This window comes from Carettochelys insculpta, chromosome 10 (genome assembly GCF_033958435.1).
Source record: "Carettochelys insculpta isolate YL-2023 chromosome 10, ASM3395843v1, whole genome shotgun sequence".
Classification (NCBI taxonomy): domain Eukaryota; kingdom Metazoa; phylum Chordata; order Testudines; family Carettochelyidae; genus Carettochelys; species Carettochelys insculpta.
Genome location: NC_134146.1, coordinates 1,809,699 through 1,832,651, shown reverse-complemented (window position 1 = coordinate 1,832,651; position 22,953 = coordinate 1,809,699). Strand labels below are relative to the sequence as shown.

At 55.5% G+C, this 22,953-nt stretch overlaps 1 protein-coding gene across 3 annotated transcripts in view; it reads left to right on the top strand.

Moving 5' to 3' along the window:
* The first annotated feature begins 15,145 nt into the window (after nt 1–15,145).
* Nucleotides 15,146–22,953, top strand: part of SLCO2A1 (solute carrier organic anion transporter family member 2A1) — a 57,968-nt gene continuing 50,160 nt past the window's right edge. Inside the window, exons 1-2 of one of the 3 annotated variants that reach the window (XM_075003768.1) lie at nt 15,146–15,224; nt 15,874–15,985. In XM_075003768.1, the coding sequence (XP_074859869.1) occupies nt 15,890–15,985 (96 nt within the window). In that variant the 5' untranslated portion in view covers nt 15,146–15,224; nt 15,874–15,889. Of the gene's footprint in view, nt 15,225–15,375; nt 15,986–22,953 lie in introns of those variants that run through there. The other 2 variants (XM_075003770.1, XM_075003769.1) reach the window with 2 other exon arrangements.

The following is a 22,953-nucleotide window of genomic DNA, read 5'->3' as shown; positions in this document are numbered from 1 at the left end:
ATGTAAGTTTCCTGTTTGTTGGCTACCTACCATGCCCTGCCCACCCAGCCGTCCCTCCCAGGGCTTGGCTGGAATAGGGTGGTGCCAAGAGGGGTCAGTTAACATGTTTACTAACCTCAGCCTTTCCCCTAGTGCAGAAGAAGGTGGCCTTGAAGTATCTACTCGAGGCCAGTGGGAACGGGGAGCATTGAGTGTTCCTGTAACTCTGTGCTTGGCACAGGATCAGAGCTGTGTTAACTGACCCCCCAACCTACCCTTGATCTCTTTGCTTAAGGGCGCTACACCCCACAGCCAGTGCTCCTGGTCCCGCTCCAATTCCATTCGGGATCGTAGGCGCTGCTGGGGCTACACAAGGTCTCTTCCTCTTTTGATGTTCAACCTTTGTGTTCTCATATGCTCCATGGACGTTAGAGCCAGCGTTTGCAACCCCCACCCTGGGAGGAGCTGATTGTCTGCCTGTGTTGGAAGGAGCCCTTTGGGGCTGCTGATAAGCCCTCTTGCAAATGTTTGCTGTTTCTGAAGGCAGGCGGTAACTTGTGAGCCAGCTCAGGCTGTCTTTCCGGCTCCAGGAGCTGCTTTTCCATTCAGCTTCCTCTTACCAGCCACTCTGAGCGCAAGAAGAGATGATTCTTGGCAGCGTGAAGCCAGCCTGCCAGAGTCTGTAATTTTCTATCCCCACTACGGCGGCTGCCACAAGGTTATTGTGTGTGTGTGTGTGTGTGTGTACCCAGCACTGCTTGTGAAGGGCATGGCAGATCCTTGTCTGGCTCCTTTACTTGCTTCCAGGCCGGAGCTCGGAGGAGGAATTTTGACCCCCTGCTGTGTACTGTAATGACCTCTCCCATATTTCCAGGGAAAACCACTTGCTCTTGTGAGTTTCAAAGTCTCTGCCCACAAGAATTCAAGCCTGCAGAGTTCACGTTTGGTCCTAGCGAAGCTGCACACAGACAGTTAGGGGCAGCAGTTACAGACAGGACACAAATATAGCTGCAGCCAATTCCTTGCCTTAATGCTGTTTGGCATGGCACAGCCCAGCCCATGAAATGAGCAACCACCAACTCCAAAACATTCTGCAGTGGGCTTTCATCACTCCTCAGGGTTTGTTCCACATGCAAGGATCCTCCACCCTCTCTGGCTGTCTCCCCTTCTCTCAAGCTCTGCCCTACGGTCCTCTAGCCCAGTGCTGGTTGGCAACTGTTTGCCTTAGCTAGCAGGTTTCCATTAGAAAATGCCGGTTCATTAAACCCTAGACTGTTCGTGGGAAGGGAGCAAGGCTAACAAAAGTTTAATCAGGAAAGGTTTTTCAAGTGAAAGGCAGACCCAGGGCTTGACCCCGGTCCCTTAAAGCCCCATTCAGTGCCTTCTATGCCAGAGTTCCTGGTGCTTCACCTGGCAATCACCTTATTACACCCAGCCTTTCCAAGGAGCCCTACCGGTTCCCTAACGCCCCTAGCCTCACAGTCCCTCCAGCACTTTCTTCTGACCAACGCCAGGCCAGACACAACGTGCACCACAGCTCCTTGAAGCATCCACTGGTGGTACCCAGCCCCACACCAACTACTCACAGATCTTACGCCCCAAAGGAGCAGTGTTACCCAGTTTTACCCTACCCTATTGCTCCTACGTAACAGCACCAGTAGGGAAACCTTCAGGTTTCTTTAAGCATGCAGGAGGGCGTGATGACAATGTAAAACAAGATAATAAAATGAACTACGGACTACACTTATCACTGGCTCCCTGGCCTATCTGTTAGGGTAGGGTGTTCCCCCAGAGGCCAGTCTGTTGCGGGCTGGCTAGCATCTCACAAACTAGGAGCCAAGCTTTCATGAAAAATGCCCCCAGGTAACTCGCTGGCTCCTGGCAAATGGAGCCTCAGGGCCTCTCCTCCGCGTGGACTTACGCTGGCAGGCTGGCTTTATCCACTGCAGGGCCAACCCTTCTCAGCTGGAATGGCCCTTCTTGGCCTGTCAAGTGTTTGCGGTTGTCTTTGAGGATTTTCTATGGACTGTTCTGGGCTGGAGCAGCGCACAGTTGAACGTGGCATTAATTACATGACTGGATGACGAGGGAGGTGGCCCCTCCCTCTGCGGGAAGAGGCCATCTCTGGGTAATAACATTGCCTGGAGACCCCTTTTAACCTTACAGTGCTCAGGGTAGAAATATCGATATAGTTGCGTTATGCTTTCAGTACCCCATCCCTCATGCGCACGCTGTGCTAGGCTAATGCTTTTGAGAGAGAACTTACGTGCCGCCTTTGATAGCGAATAACCCCATAGGCTATATATTTGCCATAGTGCGTTTGTCTGGTCCGAGACAAGAGTAGTTTGGGAACTCCTTGCTCAGGGGCTTTTGTGTCCAGCATGTGCTCCATTTTCCTGCTGGAGCTCCTGCTTTATAGAGGCAGTGAAATGTTCAGCAAGCTCAAGAGGGTCTGTCTCTGAAGCCCTGTGAGTCAAGCAGTGAGCAGGGAAGTTGGGGGGAGACTTGTTCGATTGAAAGGAAGGACCCATACCTGCTCTGCCTGCATCCCACCTAACTTCAGGCCATTTGGGTTGTGTCTCTTGGCGGGGGGGCTGAAAATTTTCCACGGGGCCCACCTATGCTCTGATCCAGAACAGGAACACGTTTGCTTCAGTTTCATGGGACAGGGAAGCCATTTCCCATTCTATTGGACTTCAGAGCTGCCCCTGGTCTTGGGGTGAACGACCAGTCTCCCTTCCCTTGCCCCTTCTTTCTAGCTCACATCCTCCACAAACCCACCTGCCGTGGTCCCTCAGGGCAGATAACTTGCCATAAAATGATAGGTGATGCCTCCACTGCTTACAGAGTTCAGCTGGGGTAGGTTTTCAGGGGCTCAGCTTGCTCACACTAAGCTGGACTTCACAGTGCTCAGCTCCTGTTGAGGGGGGCAGATTGGCAGGGAAGTCCAGCAGGCAGGGGGCTTGCACCTTGCTGAACTGCTTGCAAGTCTGGCCCTGTGCGTGGGCGCTGTCCTTCTCGCCTAGCACTGACTGTGTGTCGCTGCAGTGGGTAAACCATATTAATAAAGCTCCATAGACAATAACAAGAAACATTCAGCTTCAGGGCTAGGCATCTCCCTGTCACCAGGCTGGCAGGGCCAGCTGTGGGGTTTAGCTCCTAGCCCTGCCACAGGCCATGCTGCAAGGCTGTTCATCTCCGTCTGCCTCAGCTCCCTCACTGCAATGGCGGCAGAGGGGCACCCTTCATTGTCTGTGTAGACCAGGTGTCTCCAACTCAGTGCCCAGTCGAGGCTTTAGCAGCTCCACCACCCAGCTCCTGGCGTGTGAATCCCAGCGGCTCATGGGGACGGTGGCAACAGGTGAGGGGCGTTCTGAAGGGGGCAGCTACCAGTGAGGTACCCCAAACCTTGCCCTCTCCCTGCTCTTGCTCTGCCCCGCTCCTGCCCTCTCTCTGACCCCGGGGGTGGGGGGGGGGTGGGATGCTCGCCCGCTGGGAGGGTTTGAGGCCTGGCCCTATGGTAGACTGAGCTGGAGACCCCAGGTTTAGAGTCTCTGGGCAGGAGCTGTTTGTACAGCTCGGAGTTATGTAATAACAATAGCAGCAGGCATGCCTGGACCAATCCGGCTGCTCAGCCAGCAGAGGGAAAACATCTGCAAAATGAAACTATTCAGCGGGCGCCTGCGGGCAGCGTGCTGCTCAGCGCCAGAGCCCCAGGAGAGCTGCTGGCATCTTCTCTGCCTCGCTATTGTGCATGGACACGCTGCATGCAATGGTCCAGGAAGTGCCATGCCAAGCTGCCAATTGCCCCGTGCCAGCTGCCTGCGGCAGGAAACCACAGGGGGGGCAGTGCAGGCTGTCCCCAGCAGGAGTCGCTGTGCTTTCCTGCGCTGCACTGGTGGGTCCGAGGAGCTGTGGGTCTGCACTGAAACCCTTTGCTGAGCCAGCCTCCATGGCAGCCGGTGCCCTCCCCCTCCCCACGTCGGTGTGCACGGCGCATGGAGTTTGCACCACTCGTGGCTGCTAGGAGGTCCCACCCGCAGCGCAAACAACAGTGCCCTGTCTCATCTCGGGCCCCAGCAGCGCTAGGTTTGCGGCTCGCTCCTCATACCTGCGTGCAGGGCGCAGCTGTGCGGCACTGGTGGGCCCAGAGAGGAACGGGTGGAGGAGGGAGGGTGGTGTCAAACAGAGTTCAGTTTTTGGGGGGAGGTCTAAGCTGGATAGTAGGAAAAACTCTTTCCCCAGGAGGGTGAAGCACTGGAATGCGTTACCCAGAGAGGTGGTGGAATCTCCATCCCGAGTGGTTTTTAGGTCCCGGCTTGACATAGTGCTGGCTGGGATGATTTAGTTGGGGTTGATCCTGCTTCAGGCAGGGGGCTGGACTCGATGACCTCCTGAGGTGTCTGCCAGGCCTAGGATTCTATGATTGCTGCTCCGTCATGGACAGAGGCAAACAGATTTCATCAAGACTCTCCACTGGCCTTGTGTAGTGTTGCTTCAGGGTCTGTCTACGCTACACCGGCGAAGTGTGGTTACACCTCATGTCCATCAAAGGGACCAGTAGTAACGAGCACGATGAAGCCCTGCCCATCGGTGGGTGTGGCTCTGCAGACCCTCGCTCTGCAGGCTGCAGGACGTGTGCATGGTTCTGATTGCTGGAGGGTCTGCTTAACCCAATTTGTTTCAACTGGTTAAAAAGGGCCTGATTCTTCACGGCCTCCCTCCCCTTGCAACCAGTATGGTGTAATGCCACCAATGGGGCAGGGTCAGCCAGAGATAGGTGTAATGGAAAGGTGGATCAGACCGAATATTGCTCTCTCTACTGCTTTTGAGGCAGGTGCAGACTGATGCTAGGGGCTTTGATGGCACAAAGGGACTGCAAAGCTGGCGAGTCTCACTAGTTGGGAGTGCCACGTCGGGGAGTCCCTAGGTGCCCACAGCTCCCACCATAGCTGGGGAGCCTGGATGGTGCAATCCCAGCCCCCAACCCAGGGCCATTTGGGAATTAGTTTAGAGAGGGCTTGAGGCCTTCAAACTGGGGCGTAGCCAAGGTGATGTAGCTAGAGCTCACCAGCCCCGAGGCTGGGGCAATTCCTCTACTATTCTGTTTGTGCATTTTGGAAACATGCCACCAGCTCGCTTGCTCTGCCGTGGGAAGGCTGCCCATTCACCTAGCTTACTGAAGGCCAATTGGCTAGGGCCATCTTAGAACCGCACGTGGGAACACTTATTGTGGTTCACTATTCAGTTCAGTGCACGGATGCCTTCTCCTTGGCTGTCAGGTCTTCCTGGCATAGAGAGGCCCTGTCCCAGGGCCAAGCCTATACCCTGGTTAGGAGAGTATGATGTCAAAGCCTCAAACAGAAATGCATCCCTGGGGCATTGTCAGCCAAACCAAGCCACACGCCTTTGTGATTTTCTTGCTAGGTACTTAATCGCACCAATATCACACAGCAAGGGGCACTAGCCAGACTCAGAAGCTAAATTCCTCCCTTTTCGCAGGCCCATAAATCAGTTTCTTCCTATGCACAAAAGCCACATGCTCCACTACTCAGCTTGCCAAAACTCCACTGTGGGGCAAAGAGCCAACATGAGGGTGATATGGAGAAGTTTTAAGAGACAGCAATCACAGTCCCCGCAGGAGTATGTTTTGCCACCTCGGTTGTATGACTCATTATTCTGAGGTCTGTAATTCAAAATAATATAAGAGCAAGAACACTAGTTCCCTGCTGAATTGTAAGGGGATGAATCTGGGGGCTCTCTTATAACTGCCCAGGAGCTGAGAGCTATGACCACACCGTCACAGTGGCCTGCTTCAGACTAACTAGCCACTGAGTAATCAAGCACCTTCTGCGGATGATGCCTTCAGTGGCACCTGGGTAACTTCTGAGGCAGCTGTGGGTGTGTCACAGGGGTAGCTGAGGGTATAATTTGGCCTTCAGGGACTCTAGCATTGTGGGTTATGTCTGAGATGGAGAGAGCATCTCAGGTATGTGTGTAGGGCTGGTATATGGGATGGCTGTACTAGGAGTGTTTAGGACTCAACTGTTGTATTCTGTGGAAGGAGATTTGTCCTCAGTTTCATACCGGTACTCAGATAGCGTCATCTGTGGCCACAGGATATTGATTGCAACTCAGTCATGGCTGGGCAGCTGGTGTATGGCTGTTGCACAAGTGTGCCAAATGGTGGGTGTAAGGAGCCTTTCCTCCTGGGAGGGGCTAGTAACAGGACTCAGCCCCAGTTACAGCTTCCCCCTCACCCACGGCCTGGGCTCCCACGGGGCGGTGCGCGGCTGTCACTTAGTGTCCGTCGGTCAGTCAGTGTCTGTCCGTCGGTCAGTCAGTGTCTGTCGGTCAGTGAGTCAGTGTCTGTTTGTCTGTGTCTGTCTGTCTATGTGTCAGTCAATGTCTGTCAGTGAGTCAGTGTCCGTCAGTCAGTGTCTGGTTGTCTGTCAGTCAGTGAGTCAGTGTCTGTCTGTCTGTGTGTGTCTGTCTGTGTGTCAGTCAATGTCCGTCAGTCAGTCAGTCAGTGTCCGTCAGTCAGTGTGTGTCTGTCAGTGAGTCAGTGTCCGTCAGTCAGTGTCTGGTTGTCTGTCAGTCAGTTAGTCAGTGTCTGTCAGTCAGTGTGTGTCTGTCTGTCCGTGTCTGTCAGTCTGTGCCGCTGTCACACACCACCCCCCACCAGGGCTGAAGCAGGGCCGAGCAGTAACGGGGGTGTGGGGGGCTGCCGGGTCACACCTGCGCCCCGCCCCGCTCCACCCGTCCCGGCCTCCCCCCCAGGGTCTCCCCGCGCGGGGCTTCAGCGGGAAGGCAGGCGCCGCGTGGCCATTAGCGGCCGTTGGGCTGGGAGAGGAGCGGGGCCCTAAAAGAAGCAGCCCAGCGCGGGGACCTGCCCGGCGTCCCCTCAGCCCGGTGGGGAAAGCGCCGTCTGGCCCGGGGCCCCTCCGCCCCTCACGTTGCTCATCCTGGGCCCACCGCAGAGCCCACGCACCCTGCTGCCTGCTCCCAGAGCAGCACCCCTCCCGCACCCCAACCCTGCCCCTTCCCAGAGCAGCACCCCCTCCTGCACCCCAACTCCTTCCCCTCCCAGAGCAGCACCCCTCCCGCACCCCAACCCTGCCCCTTCCCAGAGCAGCACCCCTCCTGCACCCCAACTCCTCCCCCTCCCAGAGCAGCACCCCTCCCGCACCCCAACCCTGCCCCCTCCCAGAGCAGCACCCCTCCCGCACCCCAACCCTGCCCCTTCCCAGAGCAGCACCCCCTCCTGCACCCCAACTCCTCCCCCTCCCAGAGCAGCACCCCCTCCCGCACCCCAACCCTGCCCCCTCCCAGAGCAGCACCCCTTCCTGCACCCCAACTCCTCCCCCTCCCAGAGCAGCACCCCTCCCGCACCCCAACCCTGCCGCCTGCTCCCAGAGCAGCACCCCCTCCTGCACCCCAACTCCTTCCCCTCCCAGAGCAGCACCCCTCCCGCACCCCAACCCTGCCCCCTCCCAGAGCAGCACCCCCTCCTGCACCCCAACTCCTCCCCCTCCCAGAGCAGCACCCCCTCCTGCACCCCAACCCTGCCCCTTCCCAGAGCAGCACCCCCTCCTGCACCCCAACTCTGTCCCTTCCCAGAGCAGCACCCCTCCCGCACCCCAACCCTGCCCCCTCCCAGAGCAGCACCCCTCCCGCACCCCAACTCCTCCCCCTCCCAGAGCAGCACCCCTCCCGCACCCCAACCCTGCCCCTTCCCAGAGCAGCACCCCCTCCTGCACCCCAACTCCTCCCCCTCCCAGAGCAGCACCCCTCCCGCACCCCAACCCTGCCCCCTCCCAGAGCAGCACCCCCTCCTGCACCCCAACTCCTCCCCCTCCCAGAGCAGCACCCCTCCCGCACCCCAACCCTGCCCCTTCCCAGAGCAGCACCCCCTCCTGCACCCCAACTCCTCCCCCTCCCAGAGCAGCACCCCCTCCTGCACCCCAACCCTGCCCCTTCCCAGAGCAGCACCCCTCCCGCACCCCAACCCTGCCCCTTCCCAGAGCAGCACCCCCTCCTGCACCCCAACTCCTTCCCCTCCCAGAGCAGCACCCCTCCCGCACCCCAACCCTGCCCCTTCCCAGAGCAGCACCCCCTCCTGCACCCCAACTCCTTCCCCTCCCAGAGCAGCACCCCTCCCGCACCCCAACCCTGCCCCCTCCCAGAGCAGCACCCCCTCCTGCACCCCAACTCCTCCCCCTCCCAGAGCAGCACCCCCTCCCGCACCCCAACCCTGCCCCTTCCCAGAGCAGCACCCCCTCCCGCACCCCAACTCTGCCCCCTCCCAGAGCAGCACCCCCTCCTGCACCCCAACTCCTCCCCCTCCCAGAGCAGCACCCCCTCCTTCACCCCCAACCCTGCCCCCTCCCAGAGTAGCACCCCTCCTGCACCCCAACTCTGCCCCCTTTCAGAGCAGCACCCCCTCCTGCACCCCAACTCCTCCCCCTCCCAGAGCAGCACCCCCTCCTGCACCCCAACTCCTTCCCCTCCCAGAGCAGCACCCCTCCCGCACCCCAACCCTGCCCCCTCCCAGAGCAGCACCCCTCCTGCACCCCAACTCCTCCCCCTCCCAGAGCAGCACCCCTCCCGCACCCCAACCCTGCCCCTTCCCAGAGCAGCACCCCTCCTGCACCCCAACTCCTCCCCCTCCCAGAGCAGCACCCCTCCCGCACCCCAACCCTGCCCCCTCCCAGAGCAGCACCCCCTCCTGCACCCCAACTCCTCCCCCTCCCAGAGCAGCACCCCTCCCGCACCCCAACCCTGCCCCTTCCCAGAGCAGCACCCCCTCCTGCCCCCAACTCCCCCCCTCCCAGAGAAGCACCCCTGCTGCACCCCCACTCCGCCCCCTCCCAGAGCAGCACCCCCCTCCTGCACCCAAACTCTGTCTCCTCCCAGAGCAGCACCCCCTCCTGCATGCCACCTTTGCCCCAGCCTAGAGCAGCACCCCTCCTGCACCCCAGCTCTGCCCCCTCCCAGAGCAGCACCCCTCCTGCACCCCAACTCTACCCACTCCCACAGCAGCACCCCCTCCTGCACCCCAACACTGCTCCCTCTGAGTAGCACCCTCTCCTACACCCCAACTCCGCCCCCTCACAGAGCAGCACCCTCTCCTGCACCCCAACACTGCTCCCTCTGAGTAGCACCCCCTCCTACACCCCAACTCTGCCCCTTCCCAGAGCAGCACCCCCTCCTGCACCCCAGCTCTGCCCCCTCCCAGAGCAGCACCCCTCCTGCCCCCAACTCCGTCCCGACCCAGAGCAGCACCCCTCCTGCACCCCAACTCTGCCCTCTCCCAGAGCAGCACCCCCTCCTGCACCCTAATTCTGCCCCTTCCCAGAGCAGCACCCCTCCTGCACCCTCAACTCTGCCCCCTCCCAGAGCAGCACCCCTTCCTGCACCCCAACTCTGCCCCCTCGCAGAGCAGCACCCCTTCCTGCACCCCAACTCTGCCCCACTCAGAGCAGCACCCCCTCCTGCACCCCAACTCTGCCCCACTCAGAGCAGCACCCCCTCCTGCACCCTCAACTCTGCCCCCTCCCAGAGCAGCACCCCTTCCTGCACCCCAACTCTGCCCCCTCGCAGAGCAGCACCCCTCCTGCACCCCAACTCTGCCCCACTCAGAGCAGCACCCCCTCCTGCACCCCAACTCTACCCCTCCCAGAGCAGCACCCCCTCCTGCCCCCAACTCCACCCCCTCCCAGAGCAGCACCCCCTCCTGCACACCAACTCTACCCCTCCCAGAGCAGCACCCCCTCCTGCACCCCAACTCTGCCCCCTTTCAGAGTAGCATCCCCTCCTGCCCCCAACTCCGCCCCGACCCAGAGCAGCACCCCTCCTGCATCCCAACTCTGCCCCTTCCCAGAGCAGCACCCCCTCCTGCCCCCAACTCTGCCCCCTCCCAAAGCAGCACCCCTCCTGCACCCCAACTCTGACCCCTCTCAGAGCAGCACCCCCTCCTGCACCCCAACCCTGCTCCTTCCCAGAGCAGCACCCCCTCTTGCACCCCAACTCTGCCCCCACTCAGAGCAGCACCCCCTCGTGCCCCCAACTCTGCCCCCACTCAGAGCAGCACCCCCTCCTGCCCCCAACTCCACCCCCTCCCAGAGCAGCACCCCCTCCTCCACCCCAACTATGCCCCTTTTCAGAGCAGCACCCCCTCCTGCACCCCAACACTGCCCCCTCGCAGAGCAGCACCTCTCCTGCACCCCAACTCTGCCCCCTCCCAGAGCAGCACCCCTCCTGCACCCCAACTCCTCCCCCTCCCAGAGCAGCACCCCCTCCCGCACCCCAACCCTGCCCCTTCCCAGAGCAGCACCCCCTCCCGCACCCCAACTCCGCCCCCTCCCAGAGCAGCACCCCCTCCCGCACCCCAACTCCGCCCCCTCCCAGAGCAGCACCCCTCCTGCACCCCAACTCCTCCCCCTCCCAGAGCAGCACCCCCTCCTTCACCCCCAACCCTGCCCCCTCCCAGAGCAGCACCCCCTCCCGCACCCCAACTCCGCCCCCTCCCAGAGCAGCACCCCTCCTGCACCCCAACTCCTCCCCCTCCCAGAGCAGCACCCCCTCCTTCACCCCCAACTCCGCCCCCTCCCAGAGCAGCACCCCCTCCCGCACCCCAACTCCGCCCCCTCCCAGAGCAGCACCCCTCCTGCACCCCAACTCCTCCCCCTCCCAGAGCAGCACCCCCTCCTTCACCCCCAACTCTGCCCCCTTTCAGAGCAGCACCCCCTCCCGCACCCCAACTCCGCCCCCTCCCAGAGCAGCACCCCCTCCTGCACCCCCACTCCGCCCCCTCCCAGAGCAGCACCCCCTCCCGCACCCCAACTCCGCCCCCTCCCAGAGCAGCACCCCTGCTGCACCCCCACTCCGCCCCCTCCCAGAGCAGCACCCCTCCCGCACCCCAACTCCGCCCCCTCCCAGAGCAGCACCCCTGCTGCACCCCCACTCCGCCCCCTCCCAGAGCAGCACCCCCTCCTTCACCCCCAACCCTGCCCCCTCCCAGAGCAGCACCCCTCCTGCCCCCAACTCTCCCCCTCCCAGAGCAGCACCCCCTCCTGCCCCCAACTCTCCCCCTCCCAGAGCAGCACCCCCTCTTGCACCCCAACTTTGCCCCAGCCTAGAGCAGCACCCCCTTGTGCCCCCAACTCTGCCCCCACTCAGAGCAGCACCCCCTCCTGCCCCCAACTCCACCCCCTCCCAGAGCAGCACCCCCTCCTCCACCCCAACTCTGCCCCTTTTCAGAGCAGCACCCCCTCCTGCACCCCAACACTGCCCCCTCGCAGAGCAGCACCTCTCCTGCACCCCAACTCTGCCCCCCCAGAGCAGCACCCCCTCCTGCACCCCAACTCTGCCCCCTCTGAGTAGCATCCCCTCCTGCCCCCAACTCCACCCCGACCCAGAGCAGCACCCCTCCTGCACTCGAACTCTGCCCCCTCCCAGAGCAGCACCCCTCCTGCACCCCAACTCTGCCCCCTCCCAGAGCAGCACCCCAACTCCACCCCCTCTCAGAGCAGCACCCCCTCCTGCACCATAACTCTGCCCCCTCCCAGAGCAGCACCCCTCCTGCACCCCAACTCTGCCCCCTCCCAGAGCAGCACCCCAACTCCACCCCCTCTCAGAGCAGCACCCCCTCCTGCACCATAACTCTGCCCCCTCCCAGAGCAGCACCCCCTCCTGCACCCCAACCCTGCTCCTTTCCAGAGCAGCACCTCCTCCTGCACCCCAACTCTGTCTCCTCCCAGAACAGCACCCCCTCCTGCACCCCAACTTTGCCCCAGCCTAGAGCAGCACCCCTCCTGCACCCCAACTTTGCCCCAGCCTAGAGCCCTCTCCTGGGACCAGCACCCCCTCCTGCACTCTGAACCTCTTAGCCCTTACTCAGAGCCCTCTCCTGCACCCCAAGCCCCTCATTCCCAGAGCTCACATCTCCAGCCAGTGTGCCCTGCAGGCTGAGCACTTGGATGGCCACCCAGCTGATTAGCAGAGCACCCACAGCCACCCACTGCTGGAAGCACCTATTTCTATTGGTGGTGCACTTCTGCACATAATAAAACTTATTCCACCCATGGATGAAAATCTCACTGCCTCCATCTGGTGCTGTCACTGCCCCAGCCCACTGGCAGGGGAGGATGGAGTGAGGGGTGTAGGGAAGAAGCAGGACGAAGGTGGTTACTTTGGGGCTATTACAAAGCTTAGCAGCCCTACTTCACTCTAATTTGGGTAGCTCAGTTCAGCAGAATGTGCCTCAAACTAACAAATTTAGCAGCAGTGTTACTGGCTGAAGCAGCTGCACCTGGCCGGAGATGATTGTTACACTCTAATGACAATGACAGGCTTAGAATGAATGAAAGGGACCGTGCTCTAGACAGCCCTGCTACCAGGCTCGATTACTTATGTACAGGGAAGAGACAGGGGAGCAAAGCCCATGTTGGAGGCACATCTGGGACATCATTTTTTGCCCAGCACCCCATCTCATACAGGCCGCTCGATCCTGGCCCCCAGGAGCACATTGCCCTGCAAGTGGGGCTTCTGACCTCCCAAGTGGACCTGTCTCCTCTGATGTAGCTGGGCCTGTCCACGTCTCACTGCCTTGGACCTGTGCAGTAATTTACACAGGGTCAAAGCCTTGCAGAGGTTGGTGGTCTGGTCAGCATCTCACTGGGTCAGCAGTGTTCTTCTGAGTTTAGAAATGAGGCCGCCAAGGCCAAAAACGTTGAGTGAGGCTACAGACCCAGGCTCGGACCATTAGAATTCCTCGGTCTCAGCTCCATGGCCTGCCTTGGACAGGAGGTGAGCTTGCGTAGATGCCAAGCCTGGCTCGCCTTGCTTCCACAGAACCATGAGCTCACCCAGAGGTCTCCTCTGCATTGATGGAGGCAGGGCCAGGGTCTTCTCAGAGGGGAAATCAGTGGCCGGCTCTCAGCCCCAGTGATGCATGTCTTCAGGGTTGTCATTGCAGAGGCAAAGGGGCTGGAACAATGTTTAGAGTGGGGGTGCTGAGAGCTGTTGAACCCAGCTGGAAGCTCTGTATAGAATGGAAACCACTCCAAGCCGGGAAGTGGTGCAGCACCTATTGGGGGGGGGGGGGGGAGAGGGGTAAGGAAATCAGAGTGTTTTCTTAGGCCTCTGCAGTCAGTGGGGATCCTTGAATGCAGAGTTGTGGGCCCCAAATCCAGCTTGGACTCGCCTCAGTCTCAAATGCAACCCTGCCCCTGTGTTGTTCAGGCACCATATCTCGCTGTGTGTGGCACTCTGCCCTCTGCCACCAGCTCACAACCCAGAGCAGCTCAGCCAGATGTTGATGTACTAAAGGTAGCCAAGCACTGCAAAAAAGAGCTCCTCAACATTTATTTGCCTATTACAAGTATTGGCTTTGCTGTGCTCCTCCCTGACTGTCCTTGCTTTCTGCTAATGTTAGCGTCATCAAGGGTTAGGGGCCCAAATGTTCTTGGAAAGCAAATTCTAGTAAGTGTTTACAAGCTGGAGCAATCAGGAAGTGGGAACAATACCAGGTGATTTGCCTGACCAATCACCACTAATCAGTTCTGGCTAAGTTTACATTGGTGAGCTACCTACAGTTAAAATTCATACATATATTTGTTGACTGTTCTTAGTGAATGAATATGAAGAGATCACGACCCACTCAGAGATGCTTTGCTAGGAGATAGAGCAGCGGTATAGTCTGCCCCCAGGGAAAGTTTTATCCAAACCCCGTTTGTTGGAGCTTCATTGATGTCCAGAAGCAGAAGCCCTCCAAAAACTCTTGTTTTTTTTTTTTTTAATATATTTTAATTTTGGATATTCTTGTGATCTAAGTATCAGAGATCTTTACGAGTGCTGCTAAACTGGAAAACTCTGTCAAAACAAAAAGCAGTCAAGTAGCACTTTAAAGACTAGCAAAATGGTTTATTAGGTGAGCTTTTGTGGGACAGACGCACTTCTTCAGACCATAGCCAGACCAGAACAGACTCGATATTTAAGGCACAGAGAACCAAAAATGGTAAGCAAGGTGAGCAAATCAGAGAGTGGAGGGGTGGGGGGGAAGGTCAAGAATTAGATTGAGCCAAGTATGCAGACAAGCCCCTATAGTGACTCAGAAAGTTCCCATCATGATTTAAACCATGTGTTAACGTGCCGAATTTGAATATAAAAGCCAGCTTGGCTGTTTCCCTTTCCACTATAGGGGCTCATCTGCATACTTGGCTCAGTCTAATTCTTGACCTTACCCCCCACCCCTCCACTCTCTGATTTGCTCACCTTGATTATCTTTTTCTGATTTGTCCTCCTTGCTTACTGTTTTTGGTTCTCTGCGCCTTAAATATTGAGTCTGTTCTGGTCTGGCTATGGTCTGAAGAAGTGGGTCTGTCCCACGAAAGCTCACCTAATAAACCATTTTGCTAGTCTTTAAAGTGCTACTTGACTGCTTTTTGTTTTGATAGTGTATAGACTAGCGTGGCTCCCCCTTTGTTACTGGAAAATTCTGGACTGTGTTGTCTCAGTGAGTGGGAAAAGAGAATAAATGCAGAAATTGCTTGATGAGACTTATTCACACACTGCTGTGTTTAGCACCACCTGTTCCCCCAATCCTGCAAACTTCTACTTACAGGGAGTTTCCAATATCCACTCTGAGAAGAGTACAGGGTCATGTATAACTTTGTTTGTGGGTTGTCTTAACGTACCCATGATCAACACCCCAGTAGCACAGTCTTGGGAAGAAGCACTTTACAAGTAGGCTGTTTGGCGTGAAGGCACTCGAAGAACACAAAAGTAAATTAGACAGTGATTGCACTGCTATTTCCTACCTAGGGGATCCCTTTGCCAGGTTTTCTCTCCTCTGCATGATTGTACACATTGGAAAGCCTCAGGCGTCCTGCATTGTCTGACATTTCTGTGAGTGTATTCAAATTAAAAGCCAGCTCCTCCTCCTGAGCAAATGAAAACCTGCCCTCTTCCCCTGCCCTCTGCATAAAGCAGTTCAAGTAAATCAATTCTTTGTGCAAACACAGCACCAGGGAGGTCTCTGAGAGAACAGCTCTCTGGAACCTTACAAGCGCTGTTTTTCTGCATGTGAAAACAAGCAGAGAGCAGAAAACATTAGGGTGGTCTGTCTTGCAAAGCACCGCTTGGGAGAGATTTTGTCCTGTCTCGCTGCCTGCTTCTGAAAGGTCCCCTTTGCTGGTCTCACCTGCTGAAGACATAACAAGCACCATCTGCACAGCAAGCAGGTGTCCTTCCCTTTGGGACACCTGGGTTAAAAGATGGATCAGTTCCAACTTTTAGGGCTTTTGTCTGTTGCTCATTACTCTGATGTGTTGGTGCCTTTTGTGTTCATAAGATCAGTAATTGCAAAGTCCCTCTTCCAGGTGCCTCTGTCTTTTACTAGGTTATACAAACTCCGCCTGGAGAAAGGGATTTTTGGGAGGGAGAGTGTGGAAGAAGGACGTGAGTGATGGGAAGTTGTAGCAAATGTTCTGTAGCACTGCCTGAGCAATCTGACTCCGCATTTTATGATGCGTTGGGAGTGGGGCAAAAGTTCTGACCTGCTGCTGGAATGCCTGCAGTGTGGCATTGTTAACCACACCTGCCTCGGCCTCCCTGTGCCTTTAAAGTTCCCTTGACACACAAGAAAAGAGGGAGGAGAAAGCAAGTTTCATCATCACTATCCAGAGAACAGTCTTATAAAAACTTCATGCTCAGCCTCTCCAAGTTTCACATGCTTGGACAGCTTTCAGGTGTGACTGCTCAGAACCCTGGAAGGAGAGAGGTTTCTGTCCACAGACAGCTGAGAGTGTTGGCACTTTGTTACACTTCTGATTTACTAGGAAGTTAGGGAAAAGAAAGAGGAAACTAACTGTATGCATTGGCCTCCAACAGTAATTCTGATCAAACAATGGGAGCTCAGCCTGAAAACAGCCACACTCCTGACGTCAGAAGTAGCCCCAAAAGCTGCCGCACCTGTTACCGGAACATCTTTGGCAATATCAAGGTAAGGAGCTTGACTTTGTCTGGATTTTCTGCCTTAGCTGCTTGGGAGAATGAAGGCATATTTGCTTTTCAAATTTGCACAAGACTTCCACCATCAGAAGTGTTGGCCCTTAAAGAGGACAATTGCTTCGCTCCTGGGACTCAATGCGTTTGTTGAAATGCAGCATTGCAAACTCCTTTGTCCTTCTGCAACACAAAGTACTGTGAGAGACTGGCCAAAGAAATGTAGGTTGGGGGTATAGCAGCCTTAATGCAAATTTGTAGTTGAGATGGCTGCTCACACCGAGAGGCACAAACGATAGGACTAGGTGGGAGATCTAGGCTGATTTACACCACCTCAGCTGGTTTAGTTCTCCCTTCCTATAATTAACAAAGAGGTGGTTTTATTTGCCTGCTCCATTTTGTGCAGGGTATGTCCCCAGTGGAAGAGAGGCGTGGGGGGGTTGCTGTTGGGGATTTTTTTTTTTTTTTAAATGGCCCACCTAAAGTAGACTGGGCCAAAGCGCATTAGAACTACAAGTTTCCCTGGCTACTGTAGCAATTTAAAACATGTTAGTGACTACATTTGGAAACATACCTCTTTTCCCATGTGTTTTAACGCACTGTTAGGGCCAGCCGATGTCAATTGTGTAACAGGTGTTAGTGGAGCTGTGATGATTTGTGCCAGCTGAGGATCTAGCCCAGTGTGTTCTCCTGGTTAGAACGTCCCCTGAGGACAACTTAATTGTTTGCTTCTCCAGTCCAGAGTCTAAAAAACTGCCAACACTTCCTCTAGAGCTGGAGACCTGATTTCTAAGCTAACCGTGTGATGATTTTTCTACTTCATAGACATGCCTCTATTAAGCTACTGCTGTGGCTAGCGCTAATGGAAGGGAGTAACCTGCTGTGTGTCAACAGGGAAATAGCCCAGTGCATGAGAGTGCAAGCTAGCAGGTGTCTGTGTGGAGGGGAATGGGGGAGTGGGGTGACAGAACAGACAAGGTGGTGGTATGGGGCTGGCCAAAGGGGCTCTGCGTGTCACTGCTACCTGCAAGACTGACTCCTGCTGTAAATGACTCACCAAGGTGCAAAGCAGCCTCCAGGCTGGCAGCACTTGGCAGTGCTAGTGCACTCTGCCCCAGGGCTGGTGATTTCCCACTGGTATCAGATGCTAGTGGTGTTTGTTGACAGTCTGATAGCAGCTCTGTAAGGGACCATTTGTCAGCACTTCCTTTAGGAACCAGACCTTTTCACTGCAGCAGGTCTCGAGTGCCCCGGACTGAGCCAGGCACACCTTTTTTTAACCTGATTTTCTTTTTAATCACTTGTCTCCTGTTCCCCGGATGGGCAGAGAACAAACCTTCTCTTCTACCCCACTCATCTTCTGGGATTCTGGTGCTTCTCTGGCACCACTGGCTACAGCAACGTAGACTAACGCTGTTTAGTCAATTTCCACCACCCCTCCTGCCCTTGGCTGCACCCGTTCCAACTCTTCAACAGAGCGAGGAGCAGTGGTCTCAAGTTGCAATGCGGGAGGTCTAGGTTGGATAAGAGGAAAAACTATCCACCCAGGAGGGTGGTGATGCCTGGAATGGGTTACCTAGAGAGAGAGGTTGTGGAAACTCCACCCATAGAGGTTTAAGTCCAGGCTTGACAAAGTCCTGGCTGGGATGATTTAATTGGGGTTGGTTCTGCTTTGGGCAGGGGGCTGGACTCGATGGCCTCCTGGGGTCTTGTCCAGCCCCAGCATTCTCTGATTCTGTAAAACCCTCAGTGATTGCCCCAAAGCCTTAGCTCTGTCTGTCAGCTGCATCAGGCGGCTTTGGACTGCATTGCTAGCACAGAAGGGCTCTATCCCCACTGAGCAGGCTGGTGGGGTATTCTCCACTGGTGCAGAGCTGGCTCTTTCACCTTGTCACCTAGCCGCTGCTGGAAGGGTACGGGACAGGGAAAGGGGCATCTCCAGAGCTTCTCTATGGCCCATGGTATGCAGGGGGTCAGGCGAGGCGATCAGAGGACCCTTCTGACCTTAACTGCCTGGAATTTATGAAATGCTCCTTGGGCTGTAGGCAGCTGGTCAAATTTAAAGCAATGAAGAGCTGGGATGGAACTGTGGATCTGAAACGTGGCTGAGAGCCGGTGGACACCACTGCCCTTGGGCAAAAGATGTAGTGGACTGTAATGGAGGGGAGCATTAGAGTATCACGAGGGTTTCATCTTTAACCTCAAGGGCGACACAGATAACAAGCAGTGGTGTAGCAGCTTGGAGACTAACCGGTTTATTAGGTCACGGGCTTTTGTGGGTAAGCACCGCTTCTTCATCTAACTCCAATCATCTGAAGAACTTATTAGGTCTCATGCGTGCAAGCGCGTAACCTGATACGTGTGTAAGTCTCTAAGGTGCTACAGGACTGCTTGGTATTCGTGAATCTACAGACTAACGTGACTAAAGCCAAGGGCAACAGGTTACCCTCCAGAGTAGCCACCTCTCCAATTGCAAAAGCTTCGTGCTTGGCATGTCTGTACAAAAATTCACTGGGGCTCTGCACAGAAACAGTTACCTGAGCAGCGCTTCAGTGGGTAAAGCAGTGGCCTCAGACAAACAGTAGCAGTTGCTGAACGTGGCTCTAATTCCAATACACCAAAATTGCTAAAGGATATGGCCTCACGTTCCAGGTGACCTGAACCCTTGGACTGCCATGAGCTGAGATGGGATGCCCTGCTCTGTCCGTTCCTTTGAAGGACCTGGCACCAGCCATGGTCAGAAGACGGGCTACTGGACTAGATTGGCCACACGGGGCCAAACTAATGGCCATTCTCATTGGTTCTAATAATGAAGCCCATATTAATTAGAGGTGGCAGTATTCACAGGGCAGCATTTCCATAGTGCATTGCTCAAGAGCAATGTTCCCTCTAATTTTTTCCATCCATGTGTGGAATAAATTTTATATGCACCAAGGCATGTGCAGAAGTTCACCACCAGTAGGACTCACACAGTTGTTGCTGGCCCTTCTGAGGTGGGACATGCTGTGCAGCTACTCTGCTTGCTTGCAGAGAGAGGAGGCTAGCATGCCATAATCTCTGTGTTTGGAAATAGGATTGTGTTAGCCAACTCCCTGAGCAATCTCACCTGCTGCTTTGTTGTCTGGGCTGGGGAGTTGTGGGTCAGATGAAGCAAAGCAAAGCCCTGGATGCCAAGCCACACCAGCTGTTGCTGATAGAATGAACACAACAGCTTTCGGCGTCAGGCTCTTTATAACCTCTTGGCCTTCTGCAAGGTCCTTGGAGATCAGGGGAGGATGAGGGACTTCTGGCATGGTTGGATGAGAACACATCACTGAGGAAGCTGAGGGGGTAGCATGAGAGCTGGGCTTGGGAGAGGTTTATTGATGGCACGTCCAGTTTGTCATGGCTGTTGCATTAATCCTTGTATGGCTTGTGACACGTATCTGGCCTCTGCCCTCCCCCACCCCAGGCTTTGAGGGGTCCCCTTGGGCACCTTACTGCAAGTATGTGGGAAACGGAACCTTTGTTGTTGGGCCCCTTAGTTGCAATTACTCCCCCTTGTTATGCTCTATTGGTGTCACTCTATTTAAACTCTGGTAGCACAGAGAGGCCCCAATTAAGGGCAGCCTAACAGGAGACAGCCTCAGCTGTGACAATGCAGACCCAAAGAATGGGGGTGCAGGGAGATGAAATGACAGCAAGGAACAGAGTCTGTTTTCTGAATCCCATGTGGGGGCCTTAACCACTAGCCCTCTTTGCCTCTCGTCACCCGACTGGTGCTCAGTCCATTCTTCTGAACCATGATTGGAAACTCCTTTGGCAGAAATGTTCCATTTGGAGTTCCCATGCCCTGTGTGGCAAACAGTTTGGCACCTTTCCCTCTTGTGGTTTCTTGCTTTAATCAGCATTGTCTCTTAATTGCCCTTACCTTGCCCTGCGAGCTGTCGTGGGCGAGGGCACTGGGCACGCCTATTGGTTATTAACTTAGATGGACAGGTCTACGCTCAGCAGCCACTGCAGCTGTGTGGCTTTCTTTGTTGTGTAGACTGTTATAAACATTGTGAGGTTAAATAACAGAGCTCCAAAGTGACCAGCGGGGAGGGAGGAGAGACATTCTGAGCCTTGGGCAAAGAAAGGAAGCGGGTGGGAAAAGATGTTTTCAGCTGGGCTTTGAAGCTAGGTGGAGATTCAGGAAGGCAGTGCCCTGTGGCCAAAGCTGTGGATGGGCCATGCTATTCGTAACCCTTTGGGAGCCACATAATGGGAAACAGGAGCCCTGTATGAGATGGTAGGTAGCAAGTCCACAGAGAGCCTAACAGCCCAGGAGGGCCCCCTGAAAAGAGTGGGGAGCAAGTGGAGTCCTTGTGTCTGGGCTCTCTCTGCCCACCTGTAAAAGTGGCTAGTCACCCACTGTGCATGCTGCTGTCTGGAGAATGAGGCCAGCCAAAGGGAGGTGCCATAATCCAAGCAGGGTGAGCTGGAAGCACAGAGGAGGATATCTATCGATGGAGGTGGAGCTGAGGTAAAGGCATTGCTGTCCACAAACTGCAGTCGTGGTGATAGGCAAATGTGCGGGTACTAGAGGATAAAGCAAGGCCAGGATCAAGACTTTCCAAGCCCTTTTCGATCCTGGGGACACAAGCCCAACAGGGGGACGAAGGGAAGAAGTGGCTTCTGGCTGAAGAAAACATTTTGGATTTCTCAGGATGAACACACAAGTCAACAAAGATGTCTGAAGATACGTGTCTGGCGGAGTAGCCCCTGACTAAAGCCATTCAATAAGGTATGCAGATGAGAGAGGGTGAGTGGGAAATTGCACACTGTCAAAAAGGGGCTCGCAGGACTCTGCCAAAGAGGGCTGTGGAAGAGAACACTAGAGGTCAGGAATGGAACATGGATGGGAAGGAAGTGAGGACACCTGCATGGATTTTAGGAGGTCCAGGAGGGAGCTCGGACTACTGGAAGCTTAAGGAGCATAATGAGCGCTGCTCCTTTGAAAGGAGAAGGTGTTTGGGTTGCAGAGAGAGAGTCCGTGTGCACCCGGGCTGCAGCAGAGAAGCAGACTGGTGCTGCCATGGTGGGTGGTGCGTGAGGGTGGCTCTCTCGGGGAACTCGCTGAGGTAGGGAAGGGGGGGTAGGTAGCTAGGGCATTGGGTGAAGTGCCTTTCATGATCTAGGGACTTTTTAAAAGAGATCAGCAAAACTCAACAGGGACCTAGGAGAGAGAGGGAGGGACTGGCAAGTGGGGTTTGGAGGGGGCGTCCGAGGGACATTGGCAGTGGGGGAAAGGAGAGGGAGAAGACGGCTAGAGATGCATGAGGAGCAGGGCTGCTGTTGTCCACAAACGTGTGAGGAGCTCATGAGAAAAGGTGAGTGAGGGATTCCCTGTTTCCAACCCCTCGTTCCCACTGCTCTAGCAGTGCTAAGTTTTTTACGGCTGCTACAAGGCCCCCTCGCACTGCCAGGGCGGGGTGAGTTTAATTAACCCAGTCTGAGAGCTACAAAACAAGAGCCACGCCTGTGCTGTCCATAAGAAAGAGAACATACTTCTGTGTACTTCATGCCAGACGCTGCTCTCCGTCCTTCCTCCTGCCGCGCAGTGCCATGGAGCATAGTGGGAGCGCTCCTGAGTAGGGCTGGCAGACTCTGACCCTTGCAAGGATGGCATTGCAGCTGTGCACGTGACTAGTTGTTATGCCAAGGACTCAGGCTGGGATTTACAGAAGTGCTCGGTTCTCCCTGAAATTTGGTGGCCTATGCAGGTTTTGCTGCTGCAGGCCCCCGCCCCACCCACCCCCACCATGTATACCTAAGAGCCTTCCAGACTTCATTACTCCATGTGACTAACACCTGGCATGCATGTGTGCTCACATCCTCCCCCCAGGGGGAGAAGCCTCTGCAGAGGAATAGCTTGTTTGGTGAATGTTCTAAGTGGGAATATCTATGTACAAGTTGCTATATGTTCTTGGTCCCTCTGTCAGCTGGAATTCTGCCACTTAATTCAAGGGGGCTGAAGACGTGTTGAAAGGCGTGTTTGGGAAGCGTGGCTGTTAGCCTGTGTGATTCTGTTTAAGAATCTACCGTAACGGGCTCTGATCGCCTTTTATTCAGCAGATGAAATGTCCGTAGAAGACTAGCATGTTAACAAAATCGCTGGCACCTGGTCAGTAGCTAGTTTGGTTTCCGGCTGGTGGCCAGAGGAGATGTCATGACAAATTCAGGCCATCTCTGTTTTAAAGAAGGAAGCAAATCCCTCGTACTTGGCCAGGAAATGCTGAGCAGCAAATCTGAGATGGATGGGTGGAGAAGGGGTTAATGTGAAAGAAGATAAAGCTGTTGAGGGAGATCTTGGATTGCTGAGAGCAGCTCTTTGCATGTGAGCGGATTCCTGAGTGGATTGTGTGTGTTTTATAAAGCATGGATTGGGAAAAGGCAGAGCTGAACAGCACCGTTAAGTGAGAATGGTTGGTGAAGTCAAAAAGTGAGGGAGCCGGAGAATAAGCCAAGATGAAAGGTGTTGAGGGACATTTGTATCCCAAAATAGCAGTTGTAGTCTAGGCATAGCCTAAAGGTCGTCGTCTTTCACTGCATTGACAGACTAAGCACTGTCATTTTCCACCTGGTCAGGCAGCCACATCACCATGGCAGATCTCGGGACCAACATGGGTGTGGATGAGAGCTTGTAAAAGCTGAAATAATGGGTAAAGATAAGCTCTTTGCAACAACATGATAGGCCAGATCCTCTGCTGATGCACGCTGGGAGAGATCCGCTGCAGGCAAAGGAGCGACATCAATTTACATGAGCTAAGGACCAGGCCCTGCATATTTTAGGAGCAGTAAAGGGCTATGCAGCCAGCTATGACTTCAAAATTCTTCCTGCTTCATCATAGTTCGTCTCTTCTTCTAGGAAGACGCTTTGAGGACTTCCAAACTTAGTTTTCCATTAGCCTCATTGAGCCTTTCCAGTTCCTTGTCCCAGTTCTG